The sequence below is a fragment of the Agrilus planipennis genome, unplaced genomic scaffold, assembly GCF_000699045.2.
Source record: "Agrilus planipennis isolate EAB-ADULT unplaced genomic scaffold, Apla_2.0 scaffold13, whole genome shotgun sequence".
Taxonomy (NCBI): Eukaryota; Metazoa; Arthropoda; class Insecta; order Coleoptera; family Buprestidae; genus Agrilus; species Agrilus planipennis.
The window spans coordinates 1,771,102-1,789,800 of record NW_020439040.1 but is presented as its reverse complement, the minus strand read 5'-3'; the positions used below and the strand labels follow the sequence as shown (position 1 = coordinate 1,789,800).

The following is an 18,699-nucleotide window of genomic DNA, read 5'->3' as shown; positions in this document are numbered from 1 at the left end:
ATGTGATATTAAGTATATCTACGGAAATTTCAAATAATTTTATTATTTATGACTTATTGAGGTGTTTGCTTTCATTTGCAAATGCGATATTACTTGCGCAAATATATGTATTATTGTTATTAAAGATTATTTGGATGGTGTAAAACGCTTTTACAGTTAAAGTAAAAGTGAATAAACTACTATAAACTTCTTTAGAAATAATACATAGTTTGTGTAATATAGTATAATACATTCTAAAAAAAATTGAAATATGTGAATGTATTGAGGACGCAATTTATTTCTATGTTAACAATGTTACCCTTTCAATAATCATTAAAATATAAATTAACTACTTAAAATGTTTCTAAAAAAGTTAATTATTGTAAACATGATACAATGAACATTTGAATATAAAAAAAATGGATTTACTGGTGTACAATGTTACCTTTTAAATTTTTTTTTTTTGCAATAAGTGGTCATTAAAAACTTTTACAACATATTGTATTTCTTAATATATAAGTCACGTGAACGTTTAAATGGAATAAAAATTAGGACTTTTTGACTTTTTCTAAGTGCAGTAGAACAATGTATATTTTTTACGTATTTCTTATTTTATTACCCTTAATTTCTGCTGATATTTCGGATTATGACGGGTAAATATTTTCTTCTTGCCACTTTTTACAGTAAGATTTTATTTAACTTTGAAATAGCTTTAAAGTCTACGCTGTTGATATATCATCACGAGAACAATTACAAAAGTTAGATAGTTATAGTGAAGATGTAGATTTTTGGACAATGCCGCGTAGAAACAGTTCTTCTCCCGTAAAAATGATGGTAAATCCTTTTTTGCAACATCACATAACTAAATTATTCGAAGAAGAAAATATCAGTTATCGTGTAGTGATTCCGAATGTTGCTCAGTAAGTTTTTAAAAAAGTGGACAAAACTTCCATGAAACGATATTTTATTTACGTAAATGGTGTTTTAGATTTCTACATGAAGAAGATTTAGAAAGACATAATGAAGAAATAAGAATTAAAAGACAATCAAGGAGTACACACACAATACGTTTCGACAGATTTTTGAGACACTCTGAAGCAAGTTCTTTTTGTGAAAATTAAATTTTTAAATTTAAATTTTATTCTTTTTGCTAGATCAATCAGTACTTACAGAATCTTGAACAAAAATATCCCGATTTTGTTTCTGTATCATTAATTGGACATTCGTACGAGGGTCGTGAAATACTTGCGATTAAAATAGGCAAATACAATGAATATGATAAACCAATTATCTTTATAGATGCAGGAATTCATGCAAGGGAATGGATCTCTTCGGCGACCGCCCTGTATATAATCAATCAACTCGTCGAATATCCTGAAAACAAATATCTCTCTGATAAAATTAATTGGTATATCCTACCAAATATAAACCCAGATGGATATGAATACTCCCATACTTCTGTAAATGTTTTTTTTCTTATTGGGGCCTTTTCAAGAATACCTTTTTTATAGGATCGTCTTTGGAGAAAAACACGCAGTAAAACCAGAGAGATTAAATGCGCTGGGGTAGATGGCAATAGAAATTTCAGCTTCCTGTGGGGCCTAGTTGGGGCCAGTTCTGATGAATGTTCTGAAACTTATAAAGGACCGTTTCCGTTTTCGGAGGTTGAACTGCAAGCCTTTCGAAACTTTTCTAAACCATTGTCTCGTAGAATCAAATTGTACCTTTCTCTTCATAGTTACGGGAATTACATAATTTACCCTTTTGGACATCGCAGTGCAATTCCAAAAAACGAGAACGAATTAAAAGCTGTTGGAAGCATTTTTGCTTCATCTATTAGTAAACGTTCGGAGGAAAGATGGACAGTTGGAGCTACTGCTGACGTTTTGTATGAAGCAACAGGGGCGTCAGAAGATTGGATGATGGCAGAAAATGGAGTAAAGTTGGCTTATACTATAGAACTACAAGAATATAAAGGACGGGGTTTTAATTTTCCGCAATCGAAATTATTGCCTGCTGTACAAGATACATTTGTAGGTATAAAAGCTCTACATTCGTATATTGAAAAAAAGTACTGCCCATGAAAAATATATATTTTATAGTACTAGTACCTATACATATAGTTTTTCCTAGAAAAATAAAGTTATTGCTTCATTTATAAATATTTTTTGTATATTCAAGATTGTTTGAAATCTCATTTTCCGTTAATTACATTTAATTTTTTCAAGTGGGGAAGGGGCGCGAAAAAACCTTGTCCCCCATGTTATTACCATTAAACCCTAATTGATCGTTCGATTTGAGTAATAATTTCCGGTGTGATCCAAAGCGAAGACGTGGTGATGAAAATCGGGAAAGCAATTAGAAGATTTAATAAAAACTTTCTGAAAAATTAGAATGATTGGTAAAGGTCTAGATGATGATGATGATGGCTAGGGGGGGATCGAAAGAGGAGGTCTCCCCCACCACTGTACCATAAAAAGTTCGTGACGGTCTCACCCCCATAAATAGTTATAGGGGTTCAAAGTTAATAAATATGCCAATTTTTATACAATTCTAGGCATGTAAATATTTATATGGTCATTCTTAAACAATATTCAAAGGTAAAACTAATGGAAAAATAGATAAAAATTGAGAAAGTTATATAAAACATTATTTAAATATCTTTATCAATAGGGTAGGTTAGGTTAGGTTATGGGGTTTTGTTCAAGTGACCATCCTCTTTCGATCCCCCACCTCCACTTTTACACAATTTTATTTGAATTATAGTGTATGGAAATTGTCAAAATAATTAAGTTTCAACCACCACCCACCCCCAAAGGCAGTCATCTAGACATTTACCGAATGATTTTATCAATAATTACCTAAATACATAGAAAAGTTTGACACCAAAAGTTTACTTTTGTTTCGATGAAGTATACAACACTTTTGCGATTGGTATTTAGAAGGTGCCAGTACAACACTTAAACGATAAATAAAAATTAAAATATTGCCCACAAAAAACCGTGGTAGACCTTTTTTAATTTAAATAATCTCTTGGGGAGTCCCCAGATTTCGTAGTCGAAACAAACAACGGAAAATATTTTTGTAGTAAATTTATTATTTTTACGAGATATGTATGTACTTAGTAATTTATTTGTATTAGATATGTATGTACATGAATTTGAAGTAATGTCTGATAAATCTAATAATAATTAGTCGAACCAACTGCTCCAAAAGCCAGAATCTGTGGATTCTTTTTCCGTTACAGTAACAATTGTTGGTGTCGTCTCTGTTTTATTGGCGTATTCAATATGACTTTCGGCTGTTACTTGGTCAGTAGCATCGTTCACATAATGTCTTTCAATATGATAATTTAACACTTTCAAACCAACAAAAACTTCTTGCACGCATTTCAAAATATGTTGTGGACCTGGCTCGAACTCACCGTTAGATTCTCCGTCAAAAATTTCAATCGCATAGGTGTAATTAACTCCCATCGTCTCCTTCATCCAATCCACACTACAACCACTGGCTTTGTAAAGCATCTCGCTGATCCTGCCCACCTTATAACTGGAACCTTGATTCAGATCCCGAATTTTCTTCGACACTTCTTCACCCAATCGTTGAAGACTGTCCACGTTTTGGGGAGAGCTCTCGGTGTAACCCCATGGATAGAGGATCATATTACCGTAACTGTGGAGGCTTACATAAAGTTTTATTCTGGTACCTAGCGAACGAACGTATTCTCGAAAATTGATGGTTTCTGCTTCTGAAAACGGTTTTGGGCCAGGATATGATTCAGAACATGGATCGTTTAACGCGTTGGACCATTGGAAGTCAAAGTTTCTGTTCAAATCCACTCCAACGCATGTGGAGTTTAAATAGCGTTTTCGATTTTTCCTCCACAATCTATCCTGAAAACCGCAAGACTAAAAAATAGCATACTTCTGGACATAACAAGTTTTAAAGAGCGGATAATGAGCTCAAAACACAAAATGGAAATAAACAGTTTTTATAAAATTGAAAGTTTATCTCCATTTCTGTGTCTTTTATTTCATTTCGAGTTTTGTTTCCTTACGTTCTCACGAGAATATTCATATCCATCAGGATTCAGAACGGGTATGATGTACCAGTCAATGTATTTCATGAGACGCATATTTATTGAGACTTCTGTAAGTTGTTTGATAATAAATAAAGCGGCTGCAGGTGCTATCCATTCTCTGGCATGAATCCCAGCATCTATTAAAATAATGGGTTTGTTTATATCTTCTTTTGAAATTGATAATTTTGCCACAACAATTTCTTTGCCTTCCGTTGACTGACCCAAATTATCAATGCTTATAATATTAGGATATTTTACCGCCAAATCGTACAAATATTCAACAAGCTGAGAGAGCAAATCAGTATAAAAATATGGCGATCTCTCAAGATGAAAATCAATTAACTTACGGTGTCGTATTTTTCGTATCGATTAAAGTCTAGTGATCCACCTTTGTTGTTAAATGTGTACATGTCTGATGGTTTTGAACGCGATTCTAAAAGTCTAAATATATTTCATAAAGCAAGGAAAGACAAATTTATTTATATTAAGAAAAAAAATACGAACTCTTCAACGTCTGGAATAATTTCTTTGTAGTAAATCTTATGGTTTTTTAAGTACTGAATAAATTCCTTTCCTACATCAGCTGATACCATAACTTTCAAACAATCAGCTTGAGTAAATTTTGGGCCCCAAATGGTAACTTTGTTGCCAAAAATTCTCCCCATGTCCCTTATTCGCATAGCGCTATCGATTTTTGGCATCACTTTAAATTCTGTGGGCCTAGTAAAACATTAAATGAGGAGTTTTCAATTAATGTTGTCAATAATTATTTCTTTTACCATTCTTCGATAGAAAACCAGACTCTTTTTAATTTTAAGGGTTTCACTACGTCTACTCCAAGTTCATGGCGAAATATAAATTCAACTGGTTCTTTTTCGATATACTTTATTGAGGTATGATTTGCCATAAATTTAAAAATTTCACCTAACATAGGCTGAGGTACATACTTCAAGTGCAAGAAAAACAATGTTGTTTGTCTTTTAAGCATAAAAAAATGAATGTTTTAATTTTAATATTTAATTATAAACTCTTTTGAGGTCTTACTTTGGGGCTTCGTATGTATTTATCCTATTGAAAAACACTTTTTTCTTCTTTAAAAATTCTGTCATATTTGCCACAGCTTCTGCTTTGACCAATATTGTAATTGGTTCTCCATCTTTTACCAAAGGAGTCCAGTAATCCAAATTCCCTCCAAATGTTGCTAATATCCTGCTATAATTTAGTCCAGGTTCGAATCTAAATTCTAAAATTCTGTTTGAGATAGAAAATATAATATGTATGTCGTAAACAGTTTGGGACATTGAGGACATTTCTTACCCCTCGTCACCACTTACTACGGTGGTGTATTCGATGTTGTTGCTTCTTAAATACCTTATAAACCGCCCTTGAGTTTTTGAATCGACAAAAAATTTTGTAAATCTTTCATCTTTATTCAGAAAAGTCCAAAAATCGATGGAACTCCCGAATAAATTTGATAGATCTCGCAAATATGGCGTGGGTTCTATTTCAAATTTTGTAACCCTATAACAAAAGACAATAGATGATATTCGGAAACACCCCTTACAATTGACTAATTACCTACCCCGGATGCTCTAATACCTGCATTAAATGGGGTATAGAAAGTAATTTAAGTTCATTTGACATTTTACTTGCAATCGAGGAGTCAGTAATTTCTACTTTTGCTGGTCCATCATCTTCTCTTATTAATAAAGAAAATTGTAACATTTTTGGCTCTTTAAGAAGTTGTAGCATATCTATCGGCGGTTTGAGACGAAAAGAAGTGGTGCGACTTGATTATAAAATAGAAAAATTTTGCTATTAAATTGTGATTTTGATTTTTGTTGGCTATTAATACACCTGTCTATTTCAAATTCGATTTTATGGTCCTTTAGAAATTCACTAAATGATACTTTATCCCTATCGTTTACTAAAAATATAATTGGTTTGTTCTGCATACGTAATGGTGTCCAAAAGTCCAGTTTTCTTCCAAATGTATTCACAATTCGTTGTAAGTTTGTTCGTGGTGATAATTGAAAAAGAGCCTTCCTAGAATATTTTTGAGAATAATTGATAGGTTTTTCTAAATATTATATATGAGGTGTTTCCAGAAAAAGTGCCAAGTTGGAAAGACTACATGTATTTTCAGCAATTTTTGATAGTTTTGTTAAAAAGAAATCGCCAAATAGGAAGTTGAGAGAAAATGTAAAAGAAACATCATAACTCTGAAATTACATATCAAAAATAACAATTAAACATTATGTGTAGAATTAAAGCCAATATAAAAGTAACAGAAAGTGTTTCATTTCTTAAACAAACCCAAAATATTTCTCCTTTTGACTCAAAATCCTACCGTGAAAAGCTTGTACACCAAAAAAAATGAAACGTTGGTATTGGGTTTATGAATTCTTTTTTTAAGCCTATATTTTGGCATAAAATGACTAGATAGCGAAATGACAGAATAATATTAACATAAACATAATTTGGGTAAGCAGTAGCGATATTCCTCTTGAGATCCTCTGTATGTCTTTCTGATTGGACTAGACACTGTTTTCTGGGACACCTTTATTTATGAATTGTACCTACCCTTCATCGGTAAATTTCTTTTCTACTCGATAATTAAGATTTGCTTTTTCTAGATATTTTGTAAAGTAATCGACAACATCAGAGGCGACTAAAACATTAATTACATCCCCTCGAATCTCTAAATTTTATTATTTATGACTTATTGAGGTGTTTGCTTTCATTTGCAAATGCGATATTACTTGCGCAAATATATGTATTATTGTTATTAAAGATTATTTGGATGGTGTAAAACGCTTTTTGCGATGCATTCCTGTGTATAGAAAACGAACGACTTTTTGTAGTAGAAATACCCTACGAATTAAAAAAAATTGAAAACGTTAGGACCTAATCATAAGAAAGTAAAGTTAATATGTGGTTTGTGTAAACAAATAATGCAAAACCACATAAAATCAGACTCTTCCTTTTTACTGAAGGGTTGCATACATAAATATGTAAGGTAGTTCCTAATTTCGTTTTAAAATCTTCCGAGGTTCGTGTTGGGGTTACTCAAGTATTACCTAAGCACATTTTTAGTCTTTTTGGACCCTCCCACAGCCAGCCACCCCTCAACAAATCTATGAAAAATGTTCTAATGTAATACTTNATGCAGAAAAAGGTAAACAATCCACAGCAATGAATTACTTAAGTTCTGAAATTTAGTTTAAAAGCATCAATCAAGCAATTAATAATTGTTCTTTTAAATTTTTTTTTTGGTCTTTTTAGTTTAAGTATAACTAATTTAGAGAAATATGAAACTGCAATGATTCACCTTAACTTTTATTAAATACTAAACCGAGTACAAGGTATATATTCTATGTAGTACTGTTAAATACACTAATTAAAAAAATATAAAAGACAAATATTGCTGAAACATTTTACAAGATGTTCATCTATGTATTTTATTAGTATTACGTAACAAAAACACCGCAATTAACACATATATCTGATTTAATTTAAAAATCAGTCCTTTAAAATAACATTAATTAAATCCCATAAAACTTACCCTACAGGACTCATATAGTCCAGCACACTTCAATTGTATAGTACATACTCTTTAATTCATTAATGCCAGTCACATAAATGAAAATATGCATTTGAAACAGATAACAGGAAACAGCTGCTACATATTAGAGATAAAATAAATAAACTTTTACTTTTTACAATAAAGAGCAAGCTAATCAATTGAAAAAGCATACAGGTGTAAGCCATTATAACAATATTGAAAGGGAATATTTTTTTTGATTTGAAATCAACAAGATAAATTGAAACATTTAAAAGTAATGATTACAATAATAAATACAGGTTTTTCTTTGTAACTAGAGTGTGAGAAATGCCAAATAATTCATTTATACAGTGCGTAGAATTATGTGAACCCCTGAATCAGTAAAAACTGGGTCACTAAGTTCCCCTACTTTAAGAGAGAATGCAGCTTCTTCAAAAGGTTTCTGCATGGCTCCTTTCCCGAACGGTCCCAGATCTCCGCCCCTTTTCGCAGAAGAACAATCAGAACATTTCTGTGCTAAATCAGCAAAAGATGCTTTTCCATGAACTATTTGCTCTCTATATGCTACAACAAAACCAAGACGTTCTATAGATATTTAAATTAAACAAATTACTGTAAAATTTACATTTTACGAGCTCCAGGGCCTCTTCTTTAGTCCTTGTAATGTGTTCTTCTCTCCAGGAAGACGGTCTTCTGGAATCCTTATGTTTTACAAGAAGATGGGAACATTGAACCTGTTCAGGACCAGCAGAATTTGCTGGTTCAGCTGGTTTGTCTGGAACGTCCCATTGGGACTCTTTTGTGTAAATGTTGAGGTAATAATGTTGACCTATAAATAAACAAAATTGTTAGGTTAGGACATGCACCAAATATTTGGGTTGGGCATTTAGAGAATAATGGCAGAGATATATCCATTTAAATTAAAACAAATTTTTGTTTGTTTATTTAATTTCACAGCAATTACCTGTAGATCGACTTAAACGTTTCTCCCAACCTGCAGGTAAACTATCATCCGCCATCTTTCACCGGTATTTACCACAGATAAAATCATTGACAAGATAAAATTTAAAATTATTAATAAGAACAAGAAATGTTTTAAACCATAGAATGATCAAATAATAACTTTTTTAATTTTATACCTAAAATAAGCCAGTTTGGTGTGAAATATTTAATACTATTTAATATATATTACAGAAAATAATCCAAATAAATGTTATTGACCTGCTTTTAAATTATATATTATACCGTTAATGCTATTGAGGATTTAAGCAAATTGCACTAGATTTTTGATTTTTCTACAAATCAACTAAAGCAAAAGTTTGAATTAATAGTTATATTTTGAAGATTACTATTAATAGTAACTTTATCTACCTATCTATATTTTAAGTTAATACCGTTANCTAAAGCAAAAGTTTGAATTAATAGTTATATTTTGAAGATTACAATTAATAGTAAATTTATCTACCTATCTGTATTTTAAGTTAATACCGTTAAGAAAATATTATTTCTTGAATACATGCATAGCTAGAGCAGTAGTTTATATTTATTTAAATAATTTGTAAAAGTTATTGGCATTTTTGTTAATTTTACTTGATTTTATTGTAAATTTTTAAATTAGTATTAAATTAGTAAAATTAGTGCAGTTGGTACTTCTGTGGATTAACAGTGCATTCGTTAGGGTCTTTCGGTAGAAGTGAAGTTGGTTGCAGCAGTCGATAACCAACCGTAGAGGGAAGTGTAGGTGTTCGCTCCAATTCGATCCGATTTGAGTGGTTGTTACTGGAGAACGTAAAGCAATCTTGGCATTTAGTGGCCGTTAAAATATTTGTAAAACTGTCTTTGTTCTACGTATTACATTATGAACAGTTTGTAGTGTATTGTTTATAACAAATTATCTCCTAATATCCAGTCAGTGACAATTTGAAATTGCTACCGTGATTATTGTTTTATTACCAGACTGTTACGAAAAACTTCCTTCTGTTGACATTAAATAGAAAGTGTAGATAATTTAAGGTAAGGCGAAAATTTCAGGCATTTTTATGTATTGTTTGCAGTTTCTGTTATTTTTTGTTACTAAGCACAATCAAATATTTTTTTCTTTTAAAATATCGCTCAGACAGGTTTTGTTTACGTTGAGTTTACAAACTTCTGAATAATTATCTAATGAGGTAATTGATAATTTTCTATTATAACGGTTTCGCTTATGTTACTTTGAAGGAAAAGATAAAATTGCAATGATAATGAATAAACTGGGGTGTTTAAATTTAATTGATGTTTAGCATCTACATATGTTTCAAATAAATATGTACAGGTGTGTAGGAAGTGAAATGAAATGGTAATTGGAGATCCATTATATATGTTGAATTGATTAATACAAATACGTATATATTTCATTGATGTAGGTATAATAATTATTTATTGCTCTGTACAGATGTTGATGAGTCAGAAACAGGTTTTGTTGTGGGCTACCTATAAACTTTATAATAAAATACTTACTAGCAATGTTAAGACACAAATGCTTTTTCGTATTGTGTGTGATACTAATAATAATTTAATTAATTTACCAGAAACAATGCCATAAAAATGAAACAATTTACATACTTTTGTTTTTTATAAGTGAAATTATTGTTTTTTTATTTTTGTTTTATTGACGTGGATTATCCTTTAATTTTAGTATTTCCAACTCTTTTCTTTTCTCTAATTTCACTAAATCTCTGTACTCATACTTGGATTTACAGGTTAATTTTTAATACATTATAAATTATAACAAAAATAAATATTGTATATCTGGGTATAGACCAATTGCACCAGCGCAACAATTACGCCAATTTTTTTCTTTAGTCGTACAATAAAATTTGTCATAGTTGGTACATAAGTTTCAACGGAACACCCATTATACATATAAAACAATGTTGTAGTGAGGGGATTGTTTATTCTGCCTTTGCAATACGTGGTTTCACTGTTTGCAATAAATTCTGAAAATAACACGCATTTTCAAGTCGTTGACCCAGCTAAACGGAAATCTTGTTAATTTTTCGTGTGTACACGAGCTAGTTTGCGAATATAGTATTTAATATTGTTTTATTAAACTTACATCTAAAGTTCCTTCCCCGTAACTACCAAATTACCAATACATACATATTGTGCAAATTTTTATAAATCTATTAATCGATAAATCGATCTGGTTGTCTGTTCATATACCAAATTTAATAATGAGCGAATTTTTGTAGTCAACTTTCGCTGATTAAAAGTTAGTCTTCACGCATCAAAGAATACCTTTCATAAATTTAAATTTAAAATTATATTAAGTAATTAACTTGTAGTTAGTCGTTTATTGGAGTCTCCACGTAGTACATTTCTACCATCAAGTATCTCCCCTAATTTTATATTTGTAAAACTGGCCCGCTGGCCTTTTTATTAAGTATAGCATGCCGAACTAAAATTATCACGTACCACAATGTACCCCGCGAGAATCATAAAAGTCGGCTTGGTAAAAAGACAATTTGCCCGAAGTGGGTTAACTACTCTGTGTATTGGGATTTACCCTGTACTTGACATTTATTCAATGAATATTAATTGTTTGTGAAATGTTATACCTTGCAACCCCACGCTCTAATTAAATCTGAAAGTTTCGAGGAAGTCCTGTATGATATATATACATATACTCCGAATTTGCTAAAAACGCAGGTTGAACCTGTTGGACTCTTGCTGTTCCCTTTTTAAGTTCCTATATGTGTGTTACCTGCATAACAATGTTACGTTTTTTCTTTTAATAAATTATGCGTTTACGACTTTTTAATTGTAAGTAAAATAAAACAATTGAGGGCCTATCACAGTAGTTGTTTTTGAGTCCTTTATAACTATTTATATTGTTACAAAGACAGCTGTGAAATTATATTTATGTTTATTAAAACCGTTAAATTACACCTGGTCGAGATTCTCTAAAAGGAACGAATTGCTATGAATGCATGTGTTCGAAGAACAGGTAGTCAAAAGTAACTGTACAATCTATATCATGTAAGCAGGTAACTTTTTAATGCAGTGCTTGCTTTATAAACGAAACCACATAAAAATAATACATGTATAGGTCACTCAAAAGGTCGAGAACAAGTACACTTAGGTATACAGGGGTTAGAAGATTAGCATGCTTAATTTTGCGGATGATACGACAGTATTACGATAACGTATAACAGGAAGGAGTTCGAGACACGCATACCAAGAATTTCTAAAATGCACTATAATTTGTTGCCGAACCCAAAAATTTGTCGCTCCAGCCAGTTATTACTGGAAAATACGGGAAATGCTAGCCTGCTACCCTACCACTACACATTGCGTATCGCGAATTAGAAATTGTGTTGAGAAATACTACAAGGGCTATAATTTTTCGCTGAATGATGGTAATTTTACGCATTTTGCGACTAGTTCATCCTCTAGTTGATCAGCAAAAAACTATTTGAGAACTGTCAAGTTGGCACTACAAATAGCGTATCCTGAAATAGAAATATTGTAGAATAATACTGTAAGGACCACTAAGTATTTGTCAATATTTTTCTACAATATTTCTATTGGCGACAATATTGGTAAAAGTCTAATATTGCAGCGACAAATTATAGCATTTGTGTTGACAGTTCTCAAATAGTTTTTCGCTGATGAACTACAGGATAGACTAGCGATAATATTGGTAAAAGTCTAATATTGCAGCGACAAATTACAGCATTTGTGTTGACAGTTCTCAAATAGTTTTTCGCTGATCAACTACAGGATAGACTAGCGACAATATTGGTAAAAGTCTAATATTCTAGCGACAAATTATAGCATTTGTGTTCACAGTTCTTAAATAGTTTTTCGCTGATGAACTACAGGATAGACTAGCGACAATATTGGTAAAAGTCTAATATTGCAGCGACAAATTATAGCATTTGTGTTGACAGTTCTCAAATAGTTTTTCGCTGATCAACTACAGGATAGACTAGCGACAATATTGGTAAAAGTCTAATATTCTAGCGACAAATTATAGCATTTGTGTTCACAGTTCTTAAATAGTTTTTCGCTGATGAACTACAGGATAGACTAGCGATAATATTGGTAAAAGTCTAATATTGCAGCGACAAATTATAGCATTTGTGTTGACAGTTCTCAAATAGTTTTTCGCTGATCAACTACAGGATAGACTAGCGACAATATTGGTAAAAGTCTAATATTCTAGCGACAAATTATAGCATTTGTGTTCACAGTTCTTAAATAGTTTTTCGCTGATGAACTACAGGATAGACTAGCGATAATATTGGTAAAAGTCTAATATTGCAGCGACAAATTATAGCATTTGTGTTGACAGTTCTCAAATAGTTTTTCGCTGATCAACTACAGGATAGACTAGCGACAATATTGGTAAAAGTCTAATATTCTAGCGACAAATTATAGCATTTGTGTTCACAGTTCTTAAATAGTTTTTCGCTGATGAACTACAGGATAGACTAGCGATAATATTGGTAAAAGTCTAATATTGCAGCGACAAATTATAGCATTTGTGTTGACAGTTCTCAAATAGTTTTTCGCTGATCAACTACAGGATAGACTAGCGACAATATTGGTAAAAGTCTAATATTCTAGCGACAAATTATAGCATTTGTGTTCACAGTTCTTAAATAGTTTTTCGCTGATGAACTACAGGATAGACTAGCGATAATATTGGTAAAAGTCTAATATTGCAGCGACAAATTATAGCATTTGTGTTGACAGTTCTCAAATAGTTTTTCGCTGATCAACTACAGGATAGACTAGCGACAATATTGGTAAAAGTCTAATATTCTAGCGACAAATTATAGCATTTGTGTTCACAGTTCTTAAATAGTTTTTCGCTGATGAACTACAGGATAGACTAGCGATAATATTGGTAAAAGTCTAATATTGCAGCGACAAATTATAGCATTTGTGTTGACAGTTCTCAAATAGTTTTTCGCTGATCAACTACAGGATAGACTAGCGACAATATTGGTAAAAGTCTAATATTCTAGCGACAAATTATAGCATTTGTGTTCACAGTTCTTAAATAGTTTTTCGCTGATGAACTACAGGATAGACTAGCGATAATATTGGTAAAAGTCTAATATTGCAGCGACAAATTATAGCATTTGTGTTGACAGTTCTCAAATAGTTTTTCGCTGATCAACTACAGGATAGACTAGCGACAATATTGGTAAAAGTCTAATATTCTAGCGACAAATTATAGCATTTGTGTTCACAGTTCTTAAATAGTTTTTCGCTGATGAACTACAGGATAGACTAGCGATAATATTGGTAAAAGTCTAATATTGCAGCGACAAATTATAGCATTTGTGTTGACAGTTCTCAAATAGTTTTTCGCTGATCAACTACAGGATAGACTAGCGACAATATTGGTAAAAGTCTAATATTCTAGCGACAAATTATAGCATTTGTGTTCACAGTTCTTAAATAGTTTTTCGCTGATGAACTACAGGATAGACTAGCGATAATATTGGTAAAAGTCTAATATTGCAGCGACAAATTATAGCATTTGTGTTGACAGTTCTCAAATAGTTTTTCGCTGATCAACTACAGGATAGACTAGCGACAATATTGGTAAAAGTCTAATATTCTAGCGACAAATTATAGCATTTGTGTTCACAGTTCTTAAATAGTTTTTCGCTGATGAACTACAGGATAGACTAGCGATAATATTGGTAAAAGTCTAATATTGCAGCGACAAATTATAGCATTTACGGTATTTTTTTACTCCATTTTTATTTTGGAGATCGCTATGTGTACTGCTACCTTGGCAGTCCCCCATTCGTTTCTCGCTGGACAGCAAGAGGATAGACTGGCTACAATATGGGTTAAAGTCCATCTTTCAGCGAAAAAACAGCGACAAATTATAGCATCTACAGTGTTTCTCCATTCCATGTTTCTTTGGAGATGCGCTATTAGGTGTACTGCCACCTTGGCAGCCCTACATTCGTTTTTCGCTGGACAAACCCCTCAATATTAGATTGTTGCTTTTTTAGTGGATGTTTTTCTTGTAACACAATAATTTTTTTTATCATAGCTTTAGAAGTCATTTAAAATAGGGTTCCGCCTAAAAAATAATTTGTCAGCGGGTCGAAGGATTATTTACCTGGTACCAAACCCCTCAATGTTAGATTATCGTTTTTCAGTGGATGTTTTTCTTGTCCCACATTAATATTTCGTATGTTAGCTGTAGAAGTCATTTACAGTAGGGTTCTGTCTATGAGTTTGTCAGCGGGTCTTAGGGTTATTTGAAGGGTGCTTTCAAATAATGGCCGTTTATCCAGGGCTGCGGACGTACAGGAGGACATGTAATAGCACAAAAATGCTAGTTGGCAGCTAGTTAAATTGCTGTATTAAAATAAATAATGCTTTTTGTTTAAATAAGAATTTTTTCAATTCTTTATTTGTTGCATATTATGTAGGATGAGTGTAATTTGTTAAAGCTTCTAGATTCAGGATTACTTCACTATTTTCATGGATCTTCCGCAGGACTTATCCAACTCGGATATAATATAGATAGCCATTAAATGCAACATTATTGCAAGCTCAATTATTTTAGGCAACATTCATTAATGTTCTCTAACTTTGTTTCGTTATTCAACCGTAAAATTAATTATTACAGATAAGTAAAGTTTGATAATTCTGTCGAAGAAACTCCAGCCATAAATTTTCGTAAACTGCTCGGTTCTTAACGTACAATATTTGATTTTTATCATGTAATTTGTTTCTTATTATGTAGACCGTAGAGGTCGAACTTTACGTATGTTTAAAGACGCGACTTCAAACTTTTAAAATTTCACTCAATATACTTCACTAGATGTAAAGGGAGCTTAAGCACCAGTAAATCTTTTCTAAGAGCAGAACGTGAAGTAAAGAGATCCTTTTTTAAAACCGCGGGAAGAAAAAAGGACAAAACTCCATTTCAGCGTATAATAATCCGCTTAAACCCTTTCGAAGTGCAACTGTGCAATTTGCAGTTAGGCTTGCGTCTCTTAATAACTTCTTCTCGACGACAGCTTCTTCGCGTTGGAAAAAAAAATAGCGGAATTAAGACGATTTTAACGGGGATGTGAAGTTTATCAACTACCCCAGTAGCTAAATGAGATGACATTTTAGTGTACAGTTATATTCAATCTAAGTGAGACGCATAATTAGAGTTAAATCTCTGTATAGGGGTTGACGAATACGACAGTTGTTGGGGAATCTTATCACCAGAGTGGTCATGGTGTAATCACGGAAACTAGGTGAAAATTTGGTCGATTTTGCATGAATAAAGGACTATAGTCATGACTCTATAAGTGTTTTGGAATTTTGTTATTAAGACAATCATCTCTTTGATGTGAAAATGATAATTAAGTGAATGTAAACAGAAAGAATAGATTCGGGTGCTCGAACTGGCAGCTCAAGGATGGTCACAATCGATATGATAATTAAAGAGTTCAGGAACGATAACATCAAAAAACGGGAGAGAAATCCATTATTAGGAAGTGTCGAAGTCAGCAAACTCTTGTCGAATGACTTAATAATTTGGACAATTGGAATAGGTCAGCTCAGATTATTATGAATTATTTTTAATCGTTGGCGTCCCATTGTTTACATTTAATTTATTATTATNTTAAACGAATAAAAATGTCGTTATTCAGTTGCAGTCGGTCACAGACAGGATGTGGTAGTAGCTACAGGTAAACCTAAACCGACGTAATCATTAGGTTGGGTTAGGGTTAGGTCATGTTAATGGTATCTGAGATGTAGTTTGAAGAGTTGGTGAAGGTGATGTTTAATGGAAAACTCGCCAGAAGGAAAGACTGGAACCATTAACTGTAGTGGTTTTGCGGCCTGCCCTGGTATCTGGTACCCAACAAAGTCACTATCCCATTTAAAATTCTCCCTTACAATTAAAAATTGTTCAGCAAAGACCAATCGCGTGTGGTCTTCGAATTATCCATGTGAGACTGCAAAGAAGTTGTCTTAGACAGGTCCAATACCAATTGGTGCACCTACGAATGAGAGATCTGCCAAAATTCAGTTTGTATAGGTACGACGGAAAGAATATTCGAATAACGCGGCGATGGTTCGGGAAAAAAAAAGGAGTGAAAAGAAAGAGAACAGCTTGCGAATATTTTTTGCGTGCATCGAAAGAAGCTCCCGAGAAACAATCGCCAATCCGTTCCCCGTCGTCCGTCTGGTCCTCGAACCCGACCAATTATCGTTGTTTCAAACGAGTTACAAACTAGACCTCAATAATAACACGCCGCGATATCGGCAGAAAACACGTTACAAGCGCGCACGCTGAATCTTCTTCGGCAGCGTCTTCGTAATAATAATCATGATGTTAACTAACGATAAGATGAAGCTATTCCGAGATGAACCCTAAAAGACAAAGGAAGGGGGGTCGAACCGTTTTCGCTGTACGATGTGTGTCCTACAATTTGCAATTTAGGTATAGGTACGTATGTACATTTATCATTGTTAATCGGTTTTCTTTATGTAAGCCAGAAGCGGCACGCCACTTCCGAGAAGAGCGCTGGATTGGAAATACGTATTTTTAACGAGATCTCATGTCTCACGAATCGACCAACCAAATAACTATAAAAGCTATGCTTCATCATAATGTTTGCATTGCTGCTTTAATCTTCCTCGTCAGGATAACCAAGCAAGGAACATATACCCATAATTAACCACTTTAATCAGCGCAGTTGCTATTATAAAGTGGCGAAATTTCCACGAACTTTCTTTAATGATAATGATTGTAATTAATCAAATCATATCTATTTACAAACAATTCCTTTAAATTTTAATCATTGATTACTATTCATCTATTAAAAAACCATGATGGCCGACATTGGTGACAATGCGACAACAATTGAAAAAGAATGATGGCCGACAACTGCAACAATTGAAAAAGAATGATGGCCGACAACTGCAACAATTGAAAAGAATGATGGCCGACAACTGCAACAATTGATAAGAATGATGGCCGACAACTGCAACAATTAGAAAAGAATGATGGCCGACAACTGCAACAATTAGAAAAGAATGATGGCCGACAACTGCAACAATTGGAAAAGAATGATGGCCGACACTACGTCATAGTGGAGCAATAAAAATGGCCGGGGGCAAGGGGAAGAACCAGTTAAATTAAAAAATAATCTGCATTCGCTCTGTATTTTTCTTATAAACGTTCAGTTATGTTGTCTCGAGTGGTATATACGTTCTATTTGCTCTGCTTTTGATTAACTGAGTCTGAGCTCAATTTAAAGGGGGTGGTAGGTACTGCAAATGTAGTTCTCGGGGCGAATTGAAGTAATTTGCCGTCGTGTATGCACCACTGGCCAAGCCTAGCTCAAGCCATTAGGTGCAATTTCGTTGAAATCTACGAACTAACTTAAACCAGGAGTTATAACCAGAGATCTGATTTATTTGAAATACTTGCATTTAAAATTCAAATTCAAAATGAAAAATACCTATTTTTATCTTGCATTTAAATACTTTTTTGAGAAAATTCTTAGAAAACGATTCTAAAGACTCCACTTATTAGATGAACCCAAAGCTGAAGAAACTAATTACAATGTGTAAACGATCAGAAACAAAATGGGGTTGATTTTACATCAATAAAATTATTTGCAACCCTATTTTGGCTCTAATCTTTCACGCTAAACAAACTATTTTGATATCAGTATCTTTTTTCCAATTAAAACGGATGACAAGCGTAAATAAGGAAGCATATAGAAAAATTATTTGTTGCTTAACTGAAGAAACTATAACATATAGATAGAAAAGCTATATCTCCATCACTTCAAACAGCAAAATATGGATCATATTCAACCTTCGCAGCTGGTAATATAATGCAAACACCACTATTAGTTTAAAAAAACTCTAATGTTTAAAAAATGAGAAAATCCCTGCAAGATTTTCTTAAAAAATATTTTATACTTAAATGAATGTAGAAAATTAAATAGGTACTACAAAAAGGTATTTATTCGAAAAAAGTATTTTGAAAATACGTATTTTGCATTTAGCATTTAAAATACAAAAGGGAAATCTATTT

At 32.6% G+C, this 18,699-nt stretch overlaps 4 protein-coding genes across 4 annotated transcripts in view; 2 read left to right on the top strand and 2 right to left on the bottom strand.

Moving 5' to 3' along the window:
- Positions 1-539: 539 nt before the first annotated feature.
- Positions 540-2,085, top strand: LOC108744203 (carboxypeptidase B-like). The gene is made up of 5 exons (XM_018479852.1): positions 540-632; positions 690-899; positions 968-1,076; positions 1,134-1,439; positions 1,491-2,085. The coding sequence occupies exons 1-5, from the start codon at positions 565-567 to the stop codon at positions 2,061-2,063; spliced, it is 1,266 nt and encodes a 421-aa protein (XP_018335354.1). The 5' UTR covers positions 540-564; the 3' UTR covers positions 2,064-2,085.
- Positions 2,086-3,170: 1,085 nt separating this feature from the next.
- LOC108744177 (mast cell carboxypeptidase A-like) lies at positions 3,171-6,712 on the bottom strand. The gene is made up of 9 exons (XM_018479804.1): positions 6,644-6,712; positions 5,643-6,106; positions 5,378-5,581; positions 5,105-5,311; positions 4,840-5,037; positions 4,565-4,780; positions 4,408-4,501; positions 4,037-4,345; positions 3,171-3,872 (listed from the first exon to the last, which is right to left on the bottom strand). Exons 2-9 carry the CDS (start codon positions 5,810-5,812, stop codon positions 3,171-3,173), a joined length of 2,100 nt encoding a protein of 699 aa, XP_018335306.1. The 5' UTR covers positions 5,813-6,106; positions 6,644-6,712.
- A 674-nt stretch (positions 6,713-7,386) lies between these two features.
- Positions 7,387-8,699, bottom strand: LOC108744199 (putative peptidyl-prolyl cis-trans isomerase dodo). Its single transcript, XM_018479849.1, has 3 exons — positions 8,590-8,699; positions 8,251-8,454; positions 7,387-8,189 (listed from the first exon to the last, which is right to left on the bottom strand). The coding sequence occupies exons 1-3, from the start codon at positions 8,642-8,644 to the stop codon at positions 7,969-7,971; spliced, it is 480 nt and encodes a 159-aa protein (XP_018335351.1). The 5' UTR covers positions 8,645-8,699; the 3' UTR covers positions 7,387-7,968.
- A 638-nt stretch (positions 8,700-9,337) lies between these two features.
- Positions 9,338-18,699, top strand: part of LOC108744262 (ecotropic viral integration site 5 ortholog) — a 30,979-nt gene continuing 21,617 nt past the window's right edge. The window contains exon 1 of the mRNA XM_018479944.2: positions 9,338-9,638. The gene's annotated coding sequence lies outside the window, so the exon portion shown is untranslated. The remainder of the gene's footprint in view (positions 9,639-18,699) is intronic.

Bases quoted from the DNA above. Each gene is read 5' to 3' on its own strand.
- LOC108744203 (XM_018479852.1), top strand. From the start codon at position 565: ATGTATATTTTTTACGTATTTCTTATTTTATTACCCTTAATTTCTGCT. The intron at 900-967 runs GTAAGTTTTTAA...ATGGTGTTTTAG, and splicing joins GTGATTCCGAATGTTGCTCA to ATTTCTACATGAAGAAGATT. The intron at 1,077-1,133 runs GCAAGTTCTTTT...TCTTTTTGCTAG, and splicing joins GATTTTTGAGACACTCTGAA to ATCAATCAGTACTTACAGAA.
- LOC108744177 (XM_018479804.1), bottom strand. From the start codon at position 5,812: ATGCTACAACTTCTTAAAGAGCCAAAAATGTTACAATTTTCTTTATTA. The intron at 5,582-5,642 runs GTAGGTAATTAG...CTTTTGTTATAG, and splicing joins CAGGTATTAGAGCATCCGGG to GGTTACAAAATTTGAAATAG. The intron at 4,346-4,407 runs GTAAGTTAATTG...TTGCTCTCTCAG, and splicing joins GATACGAAAAATACGACACC to CTTGTTGAATATTTGTACGA.
- LOC108744199 (XM_018479849.1), bottom strand. From the start codon at position 8,644: ATGGCGGATGATAGTTTACCTGCAGGTTGGGAGAAACGTTTAAGTCGA. The intron at 8,455-8,589 runs GTAATTGCTGTG...GTTTATTTATAG, and splicing joins ACGTTTAAGTCGATCTACAG to GTCAACATTATTACCTCAAC. The intron at 8,190-8,250 runs GTAAATTTTACA...GTTTTGTTGTAG, and splicing joins GGCCCTGGAGCTCGTAAAAT to CATATAGAGAGCAAATAGTT.